The sequence below is a fragment of the Tympanuchus pallidicinctus genome, unplaced genomic scaffold (genome assembly GCF_026119805.1).
Source record: "Tympanuchus pallidicinctus isolate F22 unplaced genomic scaffold, pur_lepc_1.0 scaffold3, whole genome shotgun sequence".
Lineage (NCBI taxonomy): Eukaryota > Metazoa > Chordata > Aves > Galliformes > Phasianidae > Tympanuchus > Tympanuchus pallidicinctus.
Window position 1 is genome coordinate 51,076,695 of NW_026294747.1, and position 23,059 is coordinate 51,099,753.

Genomic DNA, 23,059 nt, shown 5'->3' on the forward strand with positions numbered 1-23,059 from the left:
AGTGTTTTCTTGTATCTAGGTTGTAAGATGTGCATGGCAAGTGCTGCATCTGTAGATCTGCAGGCCCAGAGCATATCAGTTGAAAGTCAGAGAAGTGTTAAGATCGGGAAGTGGAGAATCTTTAATGTTTAGATCCTCTGGATCTTATCTGCTGAAGGAGGATTTTCAGAGCCACAGCTGCCCATTTAAATGCTATAACCCACACAAACGTCACTGATATATTTCCTTATGAAGTCTTCGATGGCAGACAGCATCTCCTTTGTGGGTGAAACGGTATCTTCTGACAAAACCAGTCCAAATCCTTGCCAACTAAGTGCTATCTATTTGTTCTCTCTATCTTCATCTCTTCAGTTGGGGTTTGCTAAGTAACATTTTTGTACTTGTGGTTCTACCTCTGCTGCCAAAAAGTGAGTGGTTTGAACCAATCCTTGTACTTAAAATCCTGCTGAGGCACATCTCATAGGAAAAAGCAGGTTAGTCCACATATAATGTCATGGCTGAAAGTGAAGAGACCCAGAAAACATTATTCAGGTTGTGAATGGGAATAACAATGATTTATGTGTATCCTCTGATCTGATCTGATTGCTCAGTGCAGAGTCTGCACCTCCAGAGTCCGCACCAATGCAGGGAACTGCTCATGCAGAGCTCTTGGGCCATCAGGGCCTTGGTCAAGTACATCTCTGGAGCACAGATGTCAGCTGCGAAATCACTGAAACTGTCTTGTAAACAACCTGGAGGGTAATTAATGACCCCATTATAAAGACACAGATATTGAAACAATTCAAGACGAACTTCTGGCAGACTTCTCTGGCAGAGTGGATCTGAAATAGCAGAGAGAATCTCATCGGATCTGGATCTGTTTCCTGCACACAATATTTGCATCCATCAGCTCCTGAGGATCTATACAGATTACTTCTGACCCAAAAAGATAGCTGGCTTGGAGCTTACCACTTATTTACTTGTCCTTCTCCAAAGGTATTAAAATTTTTTGCATCTTATGTGGAGCATGATCCTTAAACTACACTTATCTCTTCCACGGGCAAAACTTGGACACTGACCTACAAACGGGCACTTGTACAGACTTCAGCTAACAGGCTGCAGGGATCTGCACCATGTTCACATCACTGCTGGATCAGGTCTTAGACTTGGTTTCTTTGGACAAGTGTATAATGGCAGACTATTCATTAATGTTCTCAAGAATACAGGAAGAGAAGGATGGTATTCAATCAGTAGTTACATTCATGGCTTTCTCAATCTGTACTTTGAAGCCTGAGTCCAGAAGAAGACCCATTAAAGGAACGTGCACCTTTCAGTCTTTTCATTGTGGGTACTTATGATCTTGCTATGCAGTTTGCATTGCACTGTTGGTCCCAAACCGTTTGCTATCACATAAAAATAACTGTAAAAAATAAAATAAAATAAAAGGGAAAACGAAGCCTTATTTGTCTACATGAGGAAGTGACACACATCCTCTTCCTTTCTCAGGCACGGAAACAGTCTGAGTTTGCTTGAGTCACAGCTGCGTGAAGATGATTATGAGCTCTGGACTTGCTAAACTAGGACACAGAGAGATGCTTTGTCAAAAATAGCGAGCAGAGCTGAATCAACCACCACTGTCAATTTGGCCCCAGGAAGATACACATCAGCCTGTCACTTCATTCTGCATAAGCCCATTTTTAAACAAATATACACAGAAGTCACTGCAGCCAGAGCAACATTTTTAAACAAACTGTTCCTCAGCATTGTTTTTATAGGTTGATGTAAGTACGTAAGTATTTAAATATGCATATTTACATTTATGCATCTAATTCTGTGTGTGTACGGGTAGATTTGTGTACGTACAATACTGAATGAACAGTGTTGATGCCATGCAAAGCACAGAGCTCTTTGAACATGCTCAGTGGTTTAAAGCATTGCCCGCCAACTTGCACTTCAACGTGTGGCAGTTCAGCCACCAGCCTGGCAGCAGGTTAACCTGACAGAAAAAACATCTAGCACAGTTTTCAGCAGTGCTAGAGCTGATTGGGCTGATGGGAAGCCTGGTGAGTACCAGAGCTGGCTGCAGGAATAAAAAGGACTGGAGGAAGGGACACTGATCTTTCAGCACCTTTTCATGAAATCACTTCAGTGAATTCACAGCCATAGTTTTCTCCTAAATAAAGCTTATGATTGTAGAAAGAGCCTCGGGAAAAGAATCCTCCTTGTGTTGGCCTTGCTAAATATCCCTCCTAGTGCATGCACTAGGATTTACAACTGCTTAACAAAACAGATCATAGGGCTGATTAAAGTGAACCCATGGAATTCAAGACGCATGAGTTTTCACAGTTCAGCCACATCTGTTAGTTTTAACTTCTTGTCTTTTCTCTTCCACTTTTGCAACGTGAATACAGCAGCATGATATGGCCCTGAAGATTAGTGGTTCTTTGAGCTGTTTCTGTTGTTTGCAGGCTACTTGTAATGGGAGGGTTTCTGTGGACAGCAGTGGAACAGCTCAAAAAGAGCATTAACATACTTCAAAGTGGTATTATGTAGCTATGACATCTAGAACAGCTTGGACATTTCCCTTCGTGCCTCTTGCATGTCAAAAAATAAGAACACAATCTCCCTAAGGCAAAATATTGTAATATTTCTTACTTAACACTATGTATATATGAAAAATGCCTCTCAAAATTACTCAAATAATGGGAGAATAAGCATTAAGCATTCATCAAACATATGCTTTCCTCAAGATGAGTATTTTACGACTTTACGTGTACTCAGTGAATCACTTAATCTGATTATTTAAGTTGCTCCATATGCCTCTTTTATTGCTATGAATCCTCTTCAGAAATATAAAATTCTGGATGCATTCATTCAAAAGCTCAGGCTGCAAGTCTGTAAAATGGCTCAACTCATTTTTATATTATGGAAAAACTGTTATTAATTGGAAAAAGCTGTTGGATCAATTGGAACAACCAAAGCATAGCACAAATTTTATCACACCATACAATCATTTCATATATGAAATTAGGGTAAACTGGTATTTAAGAAAATAGAAGAATCTTTTAGTATGGTCTTCACAAATCTACTTCCTTAATTTATCTACTAGAAAATTGTGCTAAAATGGTAGAAAAACTGAGCAAATTAAGGAATAATTGTTAAAGAAACAAGCAAACAGGTTTATTCCACTGTACCAGCAGCTGAGGCCTTAGGGAAGAGCTCTGTCAGCACAAAATATACCTGGCATAGGCAATTGGGATGAGCTAACCAGCTGTGGTAACTTATGTTTATTGGAAAGGGTGTGGGTCAACACCAGAAGCTATTAAGCTGCCACAAGTCTGATCACAGTCTTGCATGTGTTCTTTCTATCTTATAGGGCTACAGAGGTGGTGAATGGTCTAAAAGGGAAGATGGGAATTGGACTGTGCATAGCCAGGAGCTGAACTTGACAATCTTTATGCGTCCCTTCCAACCCAACATATTCTACAATTCTATCTGCTTCACCTGAGAAGCAAAACACACTTGTTAACTTAGCAGCAAATGTGTATGGGGTGAGCAAGAAGGGCTCAGCTGATAGGATTTTACTCCTTATAGAATGGAGGTTTCCTTCCTCATGGGAGAGATTTAAGAAATTTGGTGCTTTGCGGTGTGATCCACTGATGGCTGGAAATGCCTGAAGTTGCAATTGCAGCTACCAGTTACACCTTGTGTGGTTTTATTCATAGTGATTCTAGAGACTTCCAGCTGCTAGGAAGCCAACTGCCATTTCATGAAGAAAATTTCGGAAAATCACATCCCCAAGATTTTCCTCATGCAAGATGTATGCTCCAAAAGAGACACTCAGTTTTCTTGCTGAGACTTGTTTGAGCGCCAGGAACTTTGGGGTGCAGTCAGCAAAACTGTCTTTAGAAAGTATGGTTCTAAAATTCAGACTCCATACTGTACAGAAGCACAGAAATGGAAAGGGGTAAAATGGTACAGCCAATCTGCATTTCAGTATGCACGTCAGTTCTGCTAGATTTAATTGTTTCAAGACTCTATCCATGCTATAGATTAGACATTTGAAATTGGTAATTTGGTCTGGCTGGTTGAATATTGAAATTGTTTCAGTAAATGAAGCCAAACTAGCTAAGGCATTGCAGATTTTCATTTATTTATTTGTTTGTTTGTTGACATGCAGCATAAGAAATGAGTAAAAATAGCAACAAAACCGAGATGGGACAGACAATTCTTACTTAGAGTGCTGTGATCTGCAGACTGCTGTCAAGGCTGTCTGGGGGATGAGGTGTAAATCATGCATTTTATCCCTTGGCTGAACCACCAACCCATGGGTAGCTAAGATTCAGTAGGAGAACAAGTAACAGGCAATCATATTTTTTCCTCCTGCTCATTGGTGAGAACGGGAAGATCTTCAGCTGTACCACCCACAGTGCAGCAGTGCAAGGGATACAGCACATACCTGAGGTCTGTAGCATCCTCGCACATGGCTTGGTAGAAACTGGGGCAGATGCAGCCCTGTGCACAAGGGGTGATCAACCAGCAGCCACATGCTGTTCCAAGCAGATGAAGTCCAGCTCCCCTCCAGGCCTGTGGCTCATGTTCTACTGCATTATCCAGATTCCCAGCATGGAGACGAATCAACAAGGCTGTCCAGCTACCACACCAAACCTTGGTCTCCCTATTAGTAGGAACACTGGGTCTGAAGATTGTTTTCAACATGTAGAACCCCTTCAGATGCTTTTGCCCGTGTTACAGGTGCTGCTTTTCTGCTTTTCTCTTGCCACTTCATTAACAGCCTTTTAAATAATCTTGAAATAAGAATTTTTAGCCCCATTAGGGGACTATGGAGAGCAGGGTAGCACAACATCCCATTATACCAACCTGAGAAAATTACACTGCAGTCCTTCATGAGGCTTCTGCCTAAAAAATGGCAGCCTGAATGCTACCAGGGCTTGGAAGAGTCCCTAGCAGCACCTACTCTCCTGGTACATCGAGCCCAATGTGCTGACCACACGCATTTGCCATCTGGTGTCAGTGACTTCTGAGTATCCAGTATTTGGAACATTCTGCAGGAAGGTACTTTGTACTGTTACAATCCTTTGTAAACATGCTGTCAAACGCTTTCATGGCCCTTATTTATTCGGTGGAGACTGCAGTAATGGGCATTAAATTTAGCTTTATATTTTTATATTGAAAGACTTTGTGTAGAAATGCAAAATTAATGCATTACAATTAAAAAAGGACAAGATCTGAAATACTGAATTTACCCCTCTGTATTACTTCGAGCATTTCTTTATTCAGTGTATTTTTGCTTGCCATGAATTGATTGAAACCTTGGTTCCATTATTTCAAAAGAGAGATCTCAGGCTTTTCTCAGGTGGTAGCTGATGGCCCAATCTCACCTGTAGGGAGAATCACATCCTGGTGTTAGCTATAAGTTCAAAACTGTGAGGCTTCAGAAGCTTTTAAGTCACCTTATTCGGCAAGTTCCTGCTCATAAACAGGATATGCAACATGAATAGCTGGTGAGTAGAAAGCAGATGGTGAATATTTAGAGGTCTTGTACATGGTTAAGTATTTTATAAAAGTTAGTAGCTCAGTATATTTGTTTTTAAGTACAGTTTTAGTCAGCAAAATGACTTTCCCTGGCATGTTCATATCCATATAACTCATGTATTTCCCTGACCTGTAGATATCAAAATAAACATATCTGTCTGCAAGCTAGTAATAAATCAATGCTCTTTTATAAAATATCCCAAAATGGAAAATTAATATCAAGTGTGGCCATCCTTCTCAAGCAAGAGTTTTTTCAGAAACAAGTTATTGGTGTGCCTATGCATTCAAAGCTTACACTTTGCTGTATTATTGATTTATACGAACTGCAGGCTTTGATGTTTGTGGAATTTAACATTGGACTTTTGCTACAACTGTTTTCTTTAACGTAAAATGTCTGTGGCATAATTCTCATTGCTAATTGCAACCTTATGATGGAGCTCTGTGAAGCACTGCTTACCTCATTCACAGTAGTATAAGAAGCCCAGGACTGCTGCTAATGCATGCTAAGCCTTTTCAGTCTTGTTTTCTTTTCTTTTCTTCCTTTTAACCATAATAGAGATTATCACAACCTTAAGTAGTTGGGCATGTGGGGAGAGTTTGAACCTAGATCCAGACTTCAAGACCCAGGCCAGACCCAGCTGTGGCAGCAGAGGTTCCCTAATTTTCTGGCTGAATTGTTTAGCTCTCAGAATTGAGCCCTCAGCAGTGAGGCAAATAATCCATTAAACAAAACCTGTGCTGCCCTCTTGCAGCTTTGGCTGTGATAGCACTGGTAGCACAAGAGCAATACTCCTATACCTCGTGGTTCACCTGAAGCTCACTTGGGGAATGTAGAGCCGAGGTCCTTGTAATCTCTTGCATCTTCTTCAGAGATGCTAATAATAGAATTCAGTATTCTTTCAAATGTTACTTGCATTAAGCATTCAAGTTTTTTAAACTGTTCTTGTGCTAATGGTATGTTTGATTTTATTTTATTTTTCTAGAGGTTTGTTAACGCTGAAGCACAGCAGTGCTAATGGAATACCTGACCTTTCAGCATCTTCGCTGAACAGCACTAATTAAATTTCCTGGCAAGCTAATTAATACACGGGTAAGGCACAAGTCAGGTACCTTTAGCAGCTTAACTCTTAGCCAAGAGGATGAAGTCCTCCTGCCTGCCCTGCACTGACATCTCACTAACAATAATGGATTTGGGACCTAATCAGGCATTAAAACAGAGGATTAGTGAGCTGCAAACTGCAGGGCTCAATTTGCAGTGCATGCAGGGCACTGGTAGAAGTTACAAGGCATGCTTTCAACAAATGAGTATCTAGATATCTAACAAAACTATGTGAGCAGTAAAGCCTGTTGGATTTATGGAGCTGCTCAATGATGATTTTAGATCATCAGCAGAAAAGAGACACAGAGCAGGAGCTTAACATGAAATTATAGTAGAGCAAGGAGCAGTGAATGTTAAGCATGGGTACTACAACTGCCTGAAAGAAGGTTGCAGTGGGTCTGTTTTCTCAGATCACAGGTGATAAGATGTGAGAAAATGGCCTCAAATTGCTCTAGGGAAGGTTTAGAATTGACAGCAGGAAGAATTCCTTCATGGGAAGAGTGGTGGGAAAAGCTGTCCAGGGAAGTGAAGGATTTGCCATCCCTGGAAGTATGTAAGAGATGTGTGGATGTGACACTTACGGACAAAGTTTAGTGGTGGATTTGTGGTGGTTGAATTTGGTAATCTTAAGGGTCTTTTCTGACCTAGATGATCCTGTGATGACAGTGTTAGTTGTGTGGTTATGAGGCAAAGCCATCCATAGTGGGTGGGCCATTCATAGCATTTTGTAAGGTTTTATGATGGTTGTAGTGCAGTGGGACTTCAAGAAGGTCACTTTTATTCTCCTGAAATCTATGGACTATTGCTTGCCAGTGGTCTCATAACAGCAACTGCCACACAGTTACCATTATACAGCAGCCTCCTGTTTCTGCCATTAGATTTCTGCTACACAAGAGACTGGCACACAGATTAACAAGCACTACCACTTCCTTAGTGCCCCAAGATGCAACTCTCTAAGGAGGCTCAAGGAAGAAGGGCTGAGAGATGGATAGTGGAAAAAAATGAGATCTGATAAAAAGAAAAGAGGGGTTCAGCAGGTGGGATTGACAACAGAAGGGAAAGCAGCTTAAGACAGGAAAGGATTTCCATCTAGAAGTGTTAGTGGGTGATGGAGTGGTAGAAGAGGGTTGAAGGCTTCGTATATGGCACAATAACCACCGCAGGATATTGCAGGAACTCCGAATGGTTTGAGTCTTCTTTTGACACGTGTGTTAGGTAGGTAACATCCTGGAGGTTCATAAAGTAGTGCAGCCCACATCTAGGTTTGGAAGATGGTGTATCCATGAGCTTCCAGAATATAATTGCATTTTACTGCCTTTCCCAAGAAGACATTTAGTTTGAGCTCTTCAAAATCACTCTAAAAAGCCACAGGAGCATCTACAAGGTTTGATTCAAAATGACACTGCCAGGCTGGACAAAACTGCTAAACACAGCCATTAAAGCCAGGGCACATACATCTCTTGCATGTCTAGTGTCTTTGGGAGGTGTATTACTGTTCATCTTTTATGCCCAGAGTACCTTTCTACACTAAGTGACTTTTCTGCTGTCAGCACATAAAGCAGGTGGTCCAATACCTCCAACACAGTGTGTAGAGGGAATGAATTACTTCCCTTACTCGGAAGGAGTATCAGTGTATTGCTACATGCATGCAAGAGACAATAAGGGAGAGCTGCCACCTGCTGTTGAAAACATTCTGGTTGATCTTTTAGCACAGATACTGGAGTTGCTGTAGGTGCCTCATTAATGCCAGCTCGTTCCATCCCACAAAGCAATATTTTGCAGGGGTTGCAGGAAACCCAGGCCCATCTGGCACTGGGGAGAAGTAAAATTTGCCCTGAAGTGTTGCTGTTCTTGTTACTCAATCAGGAAAAAGCCAAAGCATTTTACTTATGTTTTGAAGTGGTGCAAAGCTGGAAGGTATGGTAATGTCACTGTTTCTCTAGGAAGGAGTTCAGTGGAGTTATGAACTGTACTTCCAAATGAAGCTACAGCTGATTGATTAAAACAGTGCTTAGAACTCATCTCTGTGAAATAGCTATTTTTCAGAGATTCTATTGAGGTTCTTTGTTTCTGCAATTTTTTTTTTTTTTTTCTAAAGAGCAAAATGAGGGAAAGAAAAAGTACATATACTGTAGAATTATTCTAAACTCAAATTTCCAGTAGGAATTGTGGCAGCAGAAGCTGCAGCTGAGTATTCAGTTAACTCAGCCATTCGTAGTGGTGAAGTTTTGAATAGTGAGGTTCTGATTTACTTGCTGTATATGTTGAAAAGTGTAAATATAAGCTTACAGTCCATGTTTGAAGCATTTAGCATACTGGCAGTTTATATAAAGACTGTTGGTTTGTTTGATTTTTGGAGGAGGTATGGGGTAAATCCCAAGGACTGTAGTATGTCAGACAAAATCACGAGCCTTAACCACCAAACACAACGTGAATTTTAACACCAGTTCAGCTCAGTTGGGCTGATACTAATTCAGATGGATTGAATAGAATCGACTTTGTAGGCGGCCATGCTTCAGATTTTAATCTCTGCCCAAAACAAACCTGAGATTTTTTTTTTTTGGAGAGGGGGTGGGGGGGGGTGAGTTCATGTGTTTCGGCTGCCTTTGCTGGTGAGCAGAGGCTGGGTTAGGTTGTCCAGCAGATGGTGCAGCTGGCTATATCCCAAAGCACTGCAGGTTTCTGGGACTTGGGGCAGCTTCTGATGCTCAACTGCTCTTCCACTGGGCTGTTCATGTAACTACAGGCAGCTTGAGCTTGGCAAGGCAGAGGCAGGTTTGCAAAACCCATGAGTCCCTTCCCCTCCAGGTGCAAAGTGTGGTACAAAGGGAGCATCACTGTCTTCACACAGTCTGCCTGCTGCCTTTTGCCGTGAGAAGACAAAAGTGGATATATAAAGCTGTGCTAAACAATCTCAGCAGCTGGGGGAAAGAAAAAAAAAGAAGAGCTGAGCTCCCCTAAAAACTTAAGAGATCTGGAACCACTGAGGCCTGTAAAGCACAAACTTACTGCAGTAGGATAACGATGCTATCCTAACAAGTATCAGATGCTTTGAGTCTGAATCACTTGCTGAGCCAGTCAGATTTCCTCAGGCTGCCACAGGATGGCCACGGAGGGTAAGAAATGGCTCCAAAGCAGAAAGAAAATAAAGAAAAAAAAGTCTTTGAGACCTGCCAGTAAAGTTCTTTTGGCTTTGAGTCTGGGCATCGCTCCCAAACTCAGCCTCTCACTCTCAGATAAAGCGCTACAGCCTGAAATGAGAGTCAGATGTGTAGGAGGGGAGCGTGCATATCTGTGCCTGTGCTGAAAAACACACGCACTGTAATGCCTAGAAAATGCTTTTTATTTTGGGCCTTGCTCCAGAAAACCTTTTTCCTTGCTTTTACAAATCCCCTGTTGCTTGGGATTGCCCAGATTTTAAACCCAGCCGAGTGGACAGAGAGTGCCAACACCCTGAGGGATTTTCTCTGTGTTCTCCCCCCTGGAAAAACCTCCATCCCCCTGCCAATGCTCTTCAAGATATGGGCAAGAAGGGATGGTCCCCTCAGGCTGTGGGGTAGGATGGCCACAGCCACTTGACCCACAGCTTCCAGCTTTATCTGACACAATGGGCAGGTGGAGTCCCAACTACACAAGTGCCTGACAGGGCAAAATGGGGAGGGAGGTGAGGGGAGAAAAGATCCCGACAGTCTGCACTTGGGTTATTCCTATCATTTTATCATGGGTTCATATTCCTTTGTGAGGGTGAAGGTTTTGCTTTGTTTGTGTTTCTCCCTAAGTTAAAATCTTGGAATTTTGTGATTATGTGGGCATTTTAGCTTGAAAACAAACACAAATCACCACCATCAATCTGTATGTTCTTAGCTGGCCAGCTTGGAGGAAGAAACTAGAAACATAAACTTTTCTTCTTCATGCCAATCTACCTCATGGCCCTTTCTAGGAGGTGAGAGCTGACTCCTGGCTGCAGGACAGCTGGTGGTCCCAACCCAGGGTGATGAAGGGGGAGGCGATGGCAATAGCAAAGGACCAGGAACACTGTGAGTGAAGAACTTGTTAATCCAGAGAAATGAGAAGGAGCCATTTTTGGGCTGGATGGGACCTTAGAAATTGCCCGGTTCCAAGCCCTGCCATGAGCTCCACCAGCTCAGGCTGCCCATGGCCCCATCCAACCCAGTCCTGGGCACATCCAGGGTACCTGCAGCTCACTGGGCAGCCTGTGCCAGGGCCTCAGAGCTCTCTGGGTGAAACATTTCTTCCTTATATTACAATAAGGAGTAATGGGGATTTCTCAAGGCAACTGTGCTTGGGATGGCTGCAGGGAGCTGAGGAAGGAGGAGAGCTCAGAGTGGACATGGAGGATAGTTTGGACAGGAAGGAGGAAGTTGGGCAGGTCCCTGCCAGCCAGCTCAGCCCCTCACGTAACCCTGGATCTCCAGTGTTACATTGCCCCATAGCCTGGTCCATTTGCATCTGGGGCTGGTCATTTGTGCCTTGTGTTGGGGTAAACTTGGGAAAAACCTCTGTTATTTTTCCATCTGAGGACCATCTAACATCTAATAGTGACTGCATCTCTTCACTGCAGCTTAGCAATGGAAGGGTGCTGGAGGAGATGCGATCTACCCACAGCAATAAATGCAGCATTGTGTGCGTAACTCACAGATGTTAAATCAATCTTCTTAAATCAGCCTTAATTGCTTAAATAGTTGGAGTGCTGTTGCTTTTCACAGAACTGAGCTGCTGGTGCCTGTGGTGCCGCAGGTCACATTTGCCTCTTGGGTAATCTTTGGGACCTGGAAAGCCCACGCAGACAAAAAGAGCTCTGTTTGCAGCCAGCACCAGCTGGGTGGCAGAACTACAGGGCTGGGTAGTGCCTAGGAGGTGTTCTTTGTGACTCCTGCACCCACTCCAGCACTCCCTGAACATCCAGCAAATTCTGTTTAACACTTCCTGAAATATTGCTGCTACCATAATGCTTTTTTTGTGCTATCAAAAATTTACTCCAAACTGCTGTGCAGGGCTGGAATGTGCTTTTTTTTAACCTGAGCATTCTTTCTGCTGCCTTATCGGCTTGCGGTGGTCATTCCTACGCAGCCCTAATCACAGAAGTATTTATTTGCTATTTTTTTTCCTTGCAGGCCAACAGCTTGCACAGGACTGAGACTGAACAACACACGCCTGCCAATGCTGCAGGAGAGGCTGAAGGATGTCCTGCTGTGATTTAGGGGACACTTAAGAGGTAACATGAAGAATTTGGTCGTGTTTTAGAAACGTTCAGAGTTCCAATGCAATCGAACTTAACTGCTGGTTTTGTTTTGTTTTGTTTCTCAGCACAGATTTCACCAAATGATGCCTGAGCGGGGGTGGTTTTCCAAGCACGATGCAGAACCTGTTGCAGTCGGGAAGTCGCAGTAGCACAGACGCGTCGCGCCGGGTGCGTGTGACAGAGCTGGAGGTGGGCGGAATGTCTGGCGGTGAGAATGGCTGGAACTCAAACGCAGGGACTGATAATGAAGGAATTACTCACCTCGAGGTATCGCAGCAGAGCCTCCCGGTACTGAAGAGCGACAGGCGGAGCTGTGAGGGGTCTGGTGAGAGCTGCTGTACCTCAGCGCCCAGCGGTTCCTGGGGGGAGTTTGAGGGCTTCAAGGAACCCTTGGGCAAATGGCATCCCAGAGCTGATATTTTGCTGAAGTCAAAAAACACTTCTGATGGTGGTACAGGCGTGAGCAGAGGACACTGCAGTGCTGCTGCCGGTCACTTCTGTTCCGAGCCATCTCTACTCAGTGAGGCTTCCAGCTCTCTGAATGAGGTAAGTGTTCACAGTAAGCCAAAGACCAGAAGTGTTTGTGTTACTGCTTCCTGCATCTTAAGATTTGTATCTGAATGTCTTCTCTGTAGAGAATAACTCTGTCCAGGGAGAGAAACTGTCAGTTTTAGTTAACTTGAGTGGAACAAAATGCAACTTCTTTCCAATGTTTGACAAATACTTCAGTTGTCCTGCTGGAGAGCTTTGAAGAACATAACGCACTGCTTTTCTTCTGGGCACCAGGAATGGATTATAGCCCTTCAGAAACAATGGGCCCTGAAGCACGTGAGAGTTAAAAGCCAGGCGAAATGAGCGTAGGAAGCAAAGAGCTGGGAAGGCAGGTAACAAAAATAGAGTGGGCAAGTTGCCTGCAAGCTTCTTGAAATAAACCAACATAAAATTGAGTTAGAGACTGACAAAAACATTAGCTTCTGCTGTGGAGTATGCTGCCTGAATAACCCAGCAGTCTTTCTGGCATTTTGGACTGATCTGTAGAAGTTAATATGATACAAGCAAATGAATAGCAAGTAATTTAATACCATTCCCCTCCTATCATGGGATACAATGTTGGAACTAAAATCTGAATGCTTAATAAGCTGTTTGTTCAGCATAAGGGTTCTACCTTGCTGAAATTGGTGTGTTTTCATGTTTACCAGGCACAGGTAAGCACACTAACAAAAGAAAAATGAAATGAAATACTAACAAAATAGCAAGACTTCATTATTACTACTTTTATGAATTAAATCATGAGAAAAAGGACATCAGTCAACTCAGGCTTTCACTGAGCTAATAGCACTTCATAGCTCACAGCTAATAGTTGTAAGATCAGCTTTTATATGGAGGGAACAGAGTTTTGTGGAGCCAGGCTTCCCTGTCTGTTTGGAGCTTTGCCTTTTGCAGAGGCTTTGCTCAGGAAAGCTCAGTGCTGAGCATGGGGTGAGCTGTCTAACATTGGTAGAACAGAGATCACAACATAACCAGCGATGAGTTGCTGGTATGCATAAACCAAAGTTAAATTCTAGGGTTGGAATTTCAGACATGCAGTCTTATGCTGAAAAAGCAGAGTATGTGATGACCAGGGCAGAAATATAACAGATTGTATGGCTTCTTTCTTAGAAGTTGTACACATTAATCTAATTGTAGCCTTTGCTTTATTATTTTTTTTTTGTGTTTATTAAAGTCAGAAGGAAATATCCAACATGAGCTGAAACTTTAGGCAGAGCTAACATACTTAAGGTGTCCTTTTCTTAGGATAGAGAAGCAGCTGCATTGCTGCTGGAGATTTCTCTGGGAGTAGAACACACATGTAGTTTGTCGTTCATTCCTGTGCTTTTTATATTGTTTGTTTGAGATCATAAACTCCTCAGGTTGGGATGCAGCCCTTCTGTATGGTCAATAGAAGAAGGTTGGAAGGGATCTAGAGATCATCTGAGGTCAGAGGTCTGACCTCCATTATCTATTGCATCAGTTAATTAAATTATAACAGTCAGGAGCAGAGTCCCCCACTTAAAAATGAAAACAATCACCGTTTCCTTGCAGCAGCAGGATGCTCTGCCTACAGTCATAGGACCACCAAGGTCGGAAAAAATCTCTGAGATCATCCAGTCCAACCATCCACCTACCACCAATATTCCCCACTAAACCATGACCCTCCCTACAGCATCTAAATGTTTCTTTCACTTGGCAACTTGGCGACTTCACTACCTCCCTGGGCAGCCCATTCCAATGCCTGGCCACTCTTTCAGAGAAGAAATATTTCCTGATGTCCAACCCTTGGTGCAACTTGAGGCCATTCCCTCTCATTCTATTGCTAGTTATATGGGAGAAAAGGCTGAACCCCAGGACTCAGAGAATTTTTCTTGTGTTCTTTAAATTCAGGCCATTGTAAGAGGAATGATTGTTCTTGCTTAAGAAAGTGCTCTGAGATAATATAGAGGATTTTTTCAGAGAGCAGATTTGAAATTTTCGCATTTGTATTTTTATCATCAGTACAAAGCTGCAAGTTAAACGAAAATTACCTGCATTTTGTGTTAAAACACGCTGAAATAGACAGTAATAAAAACAAAATTAATGCCAGAAAAGATCTTGTGGTTTTCCTGTACATTGAGCTCTTCATCTGGCTTGATAAGCTGTACTCCAGTGGCTTGTGTGCAACATCACAGGCTGCAGGAAGAAATGACAAACAAGGCAGATCTCTGCTTTCCTTTGTTAGTTCTTCTGCAATTGTTCTGTCATGGAATTCTGCTTTTCAAACGCTTTTCTCCTCCACATAGTATAAGTTAACTAAAGCAATTTACAAATCAGTTTAAAGTTTTGTGATATTTTGGGAGAGTTTTGGATGGTTTTATCCAGGAGTTTTTGAGAGTCTCTGCAGTCACCCATGAAGAAAGGCAGTTCAGTAAGGGCTGAATTTCAGGGATGGCAGTGTGGGCTACGCTGCACTTCTGGGAGCATGCTCAGAAACACAGAATCCTCTGCCAGCTCTGCTGGCTGCGCACGCCCTCAGGACTTCCACTATTCACTGCATTTGTCTGAGTTCAGTATAATGAAACTGCAAATATCTCAATTTATTTCAGTCATTTGAATTGCGATTAAACTAACCTGTCAAAGTATCCACACTTACGTTTTTCAGATCAGGTTGTTGATTGCCAGGCAGGAAAAACAAGCTGGCTGGGTTCACTCTCCGGTTTTCACACAGCATCTCTGCTCCTGGACTGCAGTCACGCTGCAGATTAAGTACTGCAATTAAGTACCTTGATTTAGAAAACTTGACTAACTCCTTATTTGAAGAAATAAAGCTTCTGGATGAGATGGCACAACAACATCCCCTTAGGATAGGATGTCAGTTACGCACGTTTTCCCTTCCTGCTCCTTGGATAACCCTGTTACTTCCACTTGTCCTGTTTACATGAGGTTAGATTACTCACGGCCGTGTCTGTCCTGCAAACCTCCTTATCACTGCTGGAAGAGGAATGAGTTTATAAATCAGACCAAACTTCTTAATGTAAGCTGAAAAATGTTTGGTGCAAATGCAAGCATCCAGATACACAGTGACCTCAGCTTTTATGTGGACTTGTGCAGTGCAAGTATTTATAGGTAACTACAAGTTATGTTACACTTGGTTGCATCAGATGTGGTAAAAATATTGTTAATGCAAAGCAAAATAAGCTTTGAGTTGATGTGTGAGCATGTGTTGTTTTTGGCCTGGACTGAATTTCTTGAGGAGGAGACTTGACTACTAGTAGGCAAAGCAGTCTGTAATGTAGCATGTAGCAGTTGTGACATTACAGAGGAAGGTTCATCAGAAACTCTCGGATTTTTCCTTTTTCTCCTCTAATCATAAGTAAATACTCAAAGCATTGAACTATGGGCTCAGTCCCCCTGTGTTATTAATATTAATTCAGATTTTAAATGCAGTTAATAATACAATCGGTGGAAACATTGTTCTGTCATGAGCTGTGAAGTTGCCAATCTGTAGCATGTGAAATGAAACTCTCTTTTTTTCTAGGCAGACCACTGCTATGAGGGTATATTTAAGTCTGGCTTTCCAGAAGTCCTTGTATCGCAGTCCAGCGAGAGCATAAGAAGCCTGGATCAAGTAGTTGATGTGAATAATGAAGATGTTGGGATTCCTGAACTTACAAATAATCAACTTTGGTAATGAGTTTAGTCATAATAATAATAATAAAAAAAGTTCCTCAGTAATCAAACAATTATGTTGTTTATAATTTAAATATTTGTGGTATTGGTAACAAACTTAAGAACCATTTTAATCACTGTGCTCCTTCAGTGTGTAGATCTTACCAATTCCGTATTGTGTTGGTCAAGGAAATGGATTATGTTTTAGCCATGGGAAAGCAAGCTAGAGAATATATCAGAAGTACAAATTTCTGCTCAGTTTTTCCTGTTGTCGGTGCTCCTTCTTATGACTCAGCTTCTGGAATGCCAGAGCAGCCAGCAGGCAGCCTGTTCTTCCTGTTTGCTTGTCCTTTCTTTACAACACATCTGACTCAATTCTCCATCATCTGAAGCAGAAGCTCTGCTGCTCCTTCTGCTGACAACCCACGCCTGTTTTCCCTCCCCGCTTTTCCCAGGTGGTGACCACTTTTCACATTAAAGCAGATTTTCTTCAGAAGCTGTGGCGCATCCAACTTCTTTCCTGGGGTTGTGTTAATGCAGTTAGTATCACTGAACTTACTCTCAGGACAGCTGGAATGGTCTCTGTTTCGTAGTATGTATGTGTCCAGATCAGGTACCAGCAAGTTAAATAGCAGCAAGTTGCAGCAGTGAAGTATGATTGACATGGAAGAGAGAGGTCTGAGGGACGGATCATGAAAAGTAGAAAATTAATAGGGCTGAACTCTGTACCCACCTTACAGAAGCAATTGATTAGTATGAACTGTGGGCATGTAACAAACTCTGACGTGCTTCTAATGCACTTCTCTGAGAAGCCTCAACATACAGTTATGTTGGCTGTTTCCATTGATTATCATGGAAATTTATTAGTGTGTTGGGTTGATACTTTGAACGAATGTGGAAATAGCTTTAAGATAAAGGTAGGCTAGTACACAACTGTATGTACAGAAAGAATTACATATGTCTTCTGGAAACTTTGTATGCCATCTAACCTCAACTTGTGTTTTCTTTCCTAGCATCGATTCTGGAAACATATGGAGAACTCTTAGAGACTTAGATAATACCTCCAGATTAAGACATCCCTGGAGTAAATCTCATTGCCAAGAAAACCTCCTGAGTGTCCTTGGAATAGATACAAATCGAATGGTAATTGAACAAAGGTCTGCCAGTATGCCAGTATAAACTTTCGGTTGCAGGTTGGATTTTATGTAAGCTATACATGCAAACACACGAGGAACGAGATCTGGATGAGTCATAAGTTTCTTAAAGAGAGCCTTTTCAAATGATGGTCTCACGTTTTCTCATCACTGTGTGTCAGTAAGAATGAAATTGTGTGGGGATCAAATTTTGATCACCTTTACGCTGAGGTCTCAGCTCTGTGGCACCCTGTTGCATTAGATAGTATGTTCAGCTTCAGGCATGAATGTAGAAATAGCTTTCAGATGTGTGTGTACTGGATGGCTTTCTTTTTTTCCTCAGAGCATGAAAAAGATGTCGGTCTCTAATATCTTTCTGTTAAGTGAAAATTGGATTTGAATCAGTGAGGCTGCTAAAGTAATCGCTGGGTGCTTTTATTGCATATGAACTGGAAGTGTGTTTCACTTCCCTCTTCCTCAGAAGATTCCATCTGTTTGTGCAAGACTTGAGAGGAATATGTTTTAAATTGAAACGAGAACAAACTATCAATATTGAAAATCTCAAATGTCTCTGATTAATCTCTTGTTTTGGGAAGATAAAGGCATGGGGGATGGTTCAGTGTTCAACCTGGTTATTTAGATGGCATGAATCAGTTGTTTGTGCTTCTCAGAGTAACTATTCCAGTTGATGATTTCATTCCATGATGCAGTGCTGTGTGCAATTCCGAATTGCAGGAGCTGTCATCTAGCAGGAGGAAATGGGAGACATTTCTCCAACATCTAACTTCCCCTTCTGTCCTTTTCTCACCCACAGAGACGTTTGCATTGCGTTGCTTTTAACAATACTGACTTCTCAGATATTTTCCAGTTTAAGCCAGGGCTGATTTTATTCAGAAATAGTTTAATTTTGAAATTGCAATTTTTAAATTTCAAGTCGTGATTTGGTTCGCATGTATGGGTATCTTTTTTGCCAATGAATTGTTTCAGTGCCAGGGAAACATGACAGATACAGCTTCGGAAAGTAGAATTTGATGTTGTTGTTTGAGAGGAAACTTCTCTTCAGATTAAGATCAGATAGTCATTAGTAAAGAAAATGTAAATTTGCTTTCTTAGGACTTTCTGGAGAGCCAGAATGACATTACTGAGGAATCAAATGCTAAAGATAATGAAGACTTCAGATTTGACGGATTCAGTATTAATAACTGCAAAGCACTGATCCAGACCAAGGTAAGAACTGCTCTAAACATAAGTACTGGAGGGAAACATACAGCATATTTTACGTGTTCATCTGTGCTGCAGTCAGCTGTTAGAGCATATGTGCTGGCTTAACAGCTTGGTCCTGATAGGACTGTATGTATGTACTGTTGTATTTCACCCACCAAAACCCATTTGACTGCTTCAGAAAAGGTAAAACACGACATTCCAAATGCAAAACAATACAATGTGGAGGATGCTGAGACGCAAGGTTATTTGCTAAGCAACTTGGTCTGCTGGTCAAACTATTTACTGGGTGGGAGGGAGCAACAATACCTAAGATACTGTCAGGGTGTATGTCAGAAAATGACAGAAGAAAATAATTGTGTTAAAGGATAGATGTGATGAACAGAGAGATGCTTGTGGCTTGCTCCTAAGGTGCATTGTAAGGGAGACACAAGGAACAAGGTTCATTATAAAGAAATTGCATTTCAGCTTGCGTTTCACATATTCAGAAAGAGTCAGATTTGGTTTCTCCACTATAGGAGAAAACAGGAACTATCTAAAGAGGAACGTAGAACTGATATTAACAATTGCAGGGATATTTTTGTTTTGTTACAGAACGTACAGAGAAACAAAAGTGGGAATTGTTATCTGTGCATTTGCCTTCAGTCAAGCAGGCATTTATAAAATCAGTTTCCTTCATGTAATGCAACCTGGAGGACAATTCTGTCATTCTGCATTGCTTTAAAAAAAATCAAATGAATCAGTTGCATTCTGTTTTCACCAAAGTGTTTGGGATTAGCATTCGAACCTAAAATCCCATCTTCAACAGAGAATTAACTTAAGCAATTACTGTTGCTGTGGGATTATGCACTTTGAGGCACATTTTCATTGCAGTGTTTTATTCCATTTTACTGTACTGGATGCTGTATGATGTATGTTCTGTACTTAGGAGATAGGTTGTAGGATTCAGAAAGGAAATCAGAAGAGACCTTTGAGTGTATTCCTTCCTAATTCAGTTCTGCAGAGACATATGCTTGGAATTTTGTTAAATACAGAGGGAGAACTTATGAAAAGAAGTGGCTCAAGGTGAATTCAGGAAGAGTAAAAGTAGAAAGATTCATAATACAGCGTTAAGGTAAACAGACAAATTATTCTGGAGTGGCTTCTGAAGGGAAAGAACAAGAATTGCTGCATGGTGTCTCACTGAGGCTTATTAGAAAACATAAGTTGGTCACCCTAATTTGGAAGCAAGTGAATTCATACAGTGAGATCTTTTCCATTTACTTTCCTAGTTGTGTCCTTTTTAAAAATGTGTTTGTTTTTTTTTTTCTCCCTTATGCTGATTTTATGAAGTCTGTCTTAAAATCAGATTGAAATATGCTACGTGATTAAGTTAATGTAGCATAGAAAATATTAACTTGCTTTTAATTTTTCACTCAGCTTTCTGTATCGCAAGATTCCCGACAGGATCAGCTCTTCACCTGTAACCTCTTTCTGAAAACCACATCATCAAATGGGAACATGCAGTATATAACAATCCCAAGGAAGAAGCACATTTTCAGTACACTCAACCTAAACGTGAAATTTTTCAACAGCGATGTTTGTTGAACCAAATGCACTTGTTAATTGTTTTCCTTCTTTTTGAACTGAATGCATTTTCTTACTGGCTTTGTACTGGTGACTGCAGATGATCGTTAGGAAAGTTACTGTTACTGTACAGGAGATACCTAAAGCTACATTATTAGAAGGAATTTATCTCATGTAGTTATGAAGTCAAGGGTGTAATTTTGTCCTGAGAAGTTTTGCTGCTGATTCATCTTTCTTACAGTAAATCCAGCTGCAATCATACTTCAAAAATCCTCTGGACTGTTCTTTGGAATTACTGACCTTTCAAGCCTCTGAAAAACCTGGTTTCCATGCCAAAACCTGAACACACCTCAAGTGTGTTGTGAAGTGACACCATCTCTTCTGTTTGGTCCAATCTGAATCTGCTGAGATCTGCTGCTTTGCCACTGCGTAGCACGATGAAGTGAGCCTTCTGCAGCCTGTGGCTTTCATTGGGGTTGAGGAAGGTAGAGCTTCTGTGTGTTGTGAGAGCCTGCTGTGGTAATACAGGTAGTCAGTGGAACGATTGGATTGAAAATGTTTTGTCCTGGCGTTGGTTGCTAACTGAAATAAATTGCATCTCTGAAGCTGATTGTGTCAGGATTCATTCAGCAGACTTACACACATAGGCCTGCTTGGCACAGCTTAACAGCAGGATTTGTACCACACAGTGCTGTAAACCACGGCCCTAAACCTGTTGAAGCTTGCTGTTCTAGCCACTCTCAATATGGGAACTTTGTACAACTTTTATTTTTAAAGAAGTTGTTAACTCATGCAAGCTCATCCTAAAGAAAATACTGAAGCACTGCAACACGGAGCAAACTGATATTCCTGAACTAAGTTGGTTCATTAATGATGTGTCTTCTCTACTCTTGGAATTAAGAATACCACACAACTCCGCCAGACTCAGATTCTTCATGCAGCAAACTGTTCAGCAGGGCAATTGCAGTTGCTCTATCTTAGTAATGCATATGATACCTCAATGCTACTAGCATGAAACAAACTGTACGGTGGTCCTCTTAAACAGTTAACAGAGCCTTTGGAAAAGTGCTGTTTGAAAGCAGGCAGCTCAGCAGTTTCCCACCCTCTCAGGAGTTCTGCAGGGCTGGGCTGAGGACTCCAACTGCATTCAGTAGCAGGGTGAACTTCTGCACCTAGCACTGGATTCAAAATCAGCTTGAATTTCCCCTGTCAGTCTTTCAGAAACATAAAGGTGCCGTCAGTAGTCTGTAGTAACAAACTCAGTAAATGCTAGCAAATTGCCAATAAGTTAAGAATAGAAATTTGAGGTTGGTATTGAAAACAATTATAAGAATAAAATCTCATTTTTATTATTTCAGGGAAGCACAGCCCTAAAGAGGGTCCTTGAGAGGGCATTTTTTAGTGTGTTACTGTTATCTTTTTGCAGGTTTTGCTTTCACTGACATTAGATCAATGTATCAAAGAATTTTTGCACCATTCCCCCAGGGGAAGAGTGAATACATAAACCTCAGTCACAGAAGCAGTCTTGCAGCCCTGTCTAAGGGACAGGGAAAGGGAAATTTCAGCCCTGTGTAATACAATTCAGCATGGAAAAAACTGCTGGCCTTCCAAAGATGATGGTCTCTGTGTTTCAGCTCTTCTTTCTTTTTTTTTGTGGACAGATGCTCTGGGCTACCTGAGTGCTGCAGCACATGGTAGGTGAGAGAAGATCTGTGACTCCTGTCTTCAGTCTGAGCTCATTTATTCAAAGAAAAGGACTCACAGATAGGAAATTGTAAAGCAATTCAATTCAGCATCAAGTCTGTGGAGTCCCAGCTGCCTGCCTCAGAACTAGGACACGAGCTGTTTGGGGGATACTCACACAGAAAGGGAGACAGGCCTCTCCAAACTTGTTAGTAGATCATTTTCAGCTGTAGAGCAGCCTTGCCTTCTATTCTTATCTTTGGAAACAAGGGGTGACGGAAAACCCTATGATGCGCTTTGCACAAATACTCTCTGTTCATTTCCTTTTGTCATTTCCTTGTTGCCTTCCTGGGCACGAAGCCAAGCCTGCTAACAATCACCACTCACCAACTCCTGAAATACACAATTGTATGAAGTCGGAGCAGGTGTTCGTTCTGTGAAAATGATACAGGGAGGAGAAGCTTCAAAACTTAGCGTGTTTTAAGCTACGAATTTCATCACTTCCAATCTTACTTTTGAGCTCCCAGCTGTGAAATACTCTAGTTTTGATAAACTTGTCGCTCTACTCTGCGTTTGTGAAAGGTAAATACCACAGAGCTTGGCGTTTGCTCATGGTTTTGAAAAGATGAAAACTAAAGCAAGGTGAGAGTTTTACATTGCAGAGCTGGACAGAAATGCATTTTTCCTCCTGTTTGAAACTAGAGGGAAAATATATCCATAGAACAAAGTTCTACAAAGTTCAAATCAGAGATGTGGTTACAAAAATGGTTCCTCTATAGGAGGAACGTTGTCTACAGTTTTGAGTAAAATAGAACAAAAAAAAACCCCCAAACAATCCCATCGTGAAAGACTGAAAACATTTCAATGATATTCTGTTCAAAGCTGCAATCTCTTAGGGACCCTTATTCCAACAATCAATCCTTAGAGTTGAACAGAGCAGAGAGGCACGGTTTGGGGAGGTTCTGTCTTTGAAGCATCACATTCCTACTGCTAGAGCTTATTTTTAGAAGTCCAAATTAAAATACATATAATTTGATAACATAAACAGCAATCCAGACCCCAGTATGAGCACACCTGTGAGTATACACTCTAAGTATTCCTCAGTATACTGTAGACCCTCTATTTCTTAGGTATATGAATTTTAAAAAAGCTTTAGATGCTGGCGTTGATCCCTATAGATTTGTCTCCACATGAGGGGTGCTCCTGTCTACAGGCAAGAGGCCCTGCTCTAACTCACTCCAAAGTGCTGTAGTCAGAGGTGAACACAGATTACAGCACTTATAAGATACAGCATTTATAGACTGACCTTAAGAGTGAACTTGGGAGTAGCCCACCAATACTTATTCCTAGTCCAGTTAAAACAGCAGAGAAAATCTA

At 41.6% G+C, this 23,059-nt stretch overlaps 1 protein-coding gene across 2 annotated transcripts; it reads left to right on the forward strand.

Annotated features, from left to right (window-relative positions):
• The first annotated feature begins 5,389 nt into the window (after positions 1-5,389).
• On the forward strand, positions 5,390-20,609 carry CLBA1 (clathrin binding box of aftiphilin containing 1). 2 transcript variants are annotated; one of them, XM_052694085.1, is made up of 7 exons: positions 5,390-5,504; positions 11,770-11,870; positions 11,963-12,443; positions 15,949-16,097; positions 17,093-17,222; positions 18,326-18,439; positions 19,853-20,609. In XM_052694085.1, the coding sequence occupies exons 3-7, from the start codon at positions 12,012-12,014 to the stop codon at positions 20,018-20,020; spliced, it is 993 nt and encodes a 330-aa protein (XP_052550045.1). In that variant the 5' UTR covers positions 5,390-5,504; positions 11,770-11,870; positions 11,963-12,011; the 3' UTR covers positions 20,021-20,609. The 2 variants fall into 2 exon arrangements, with proteins under 2 accessions (XP_052550045.1, XP_052550046.1); XM_052694086.1 differs by having other exon boundaries at positions 11,968-12,443.
• The last annotated feature ends 2,450 nt before the right edge of the window (positions 20,610-23,059 follow it).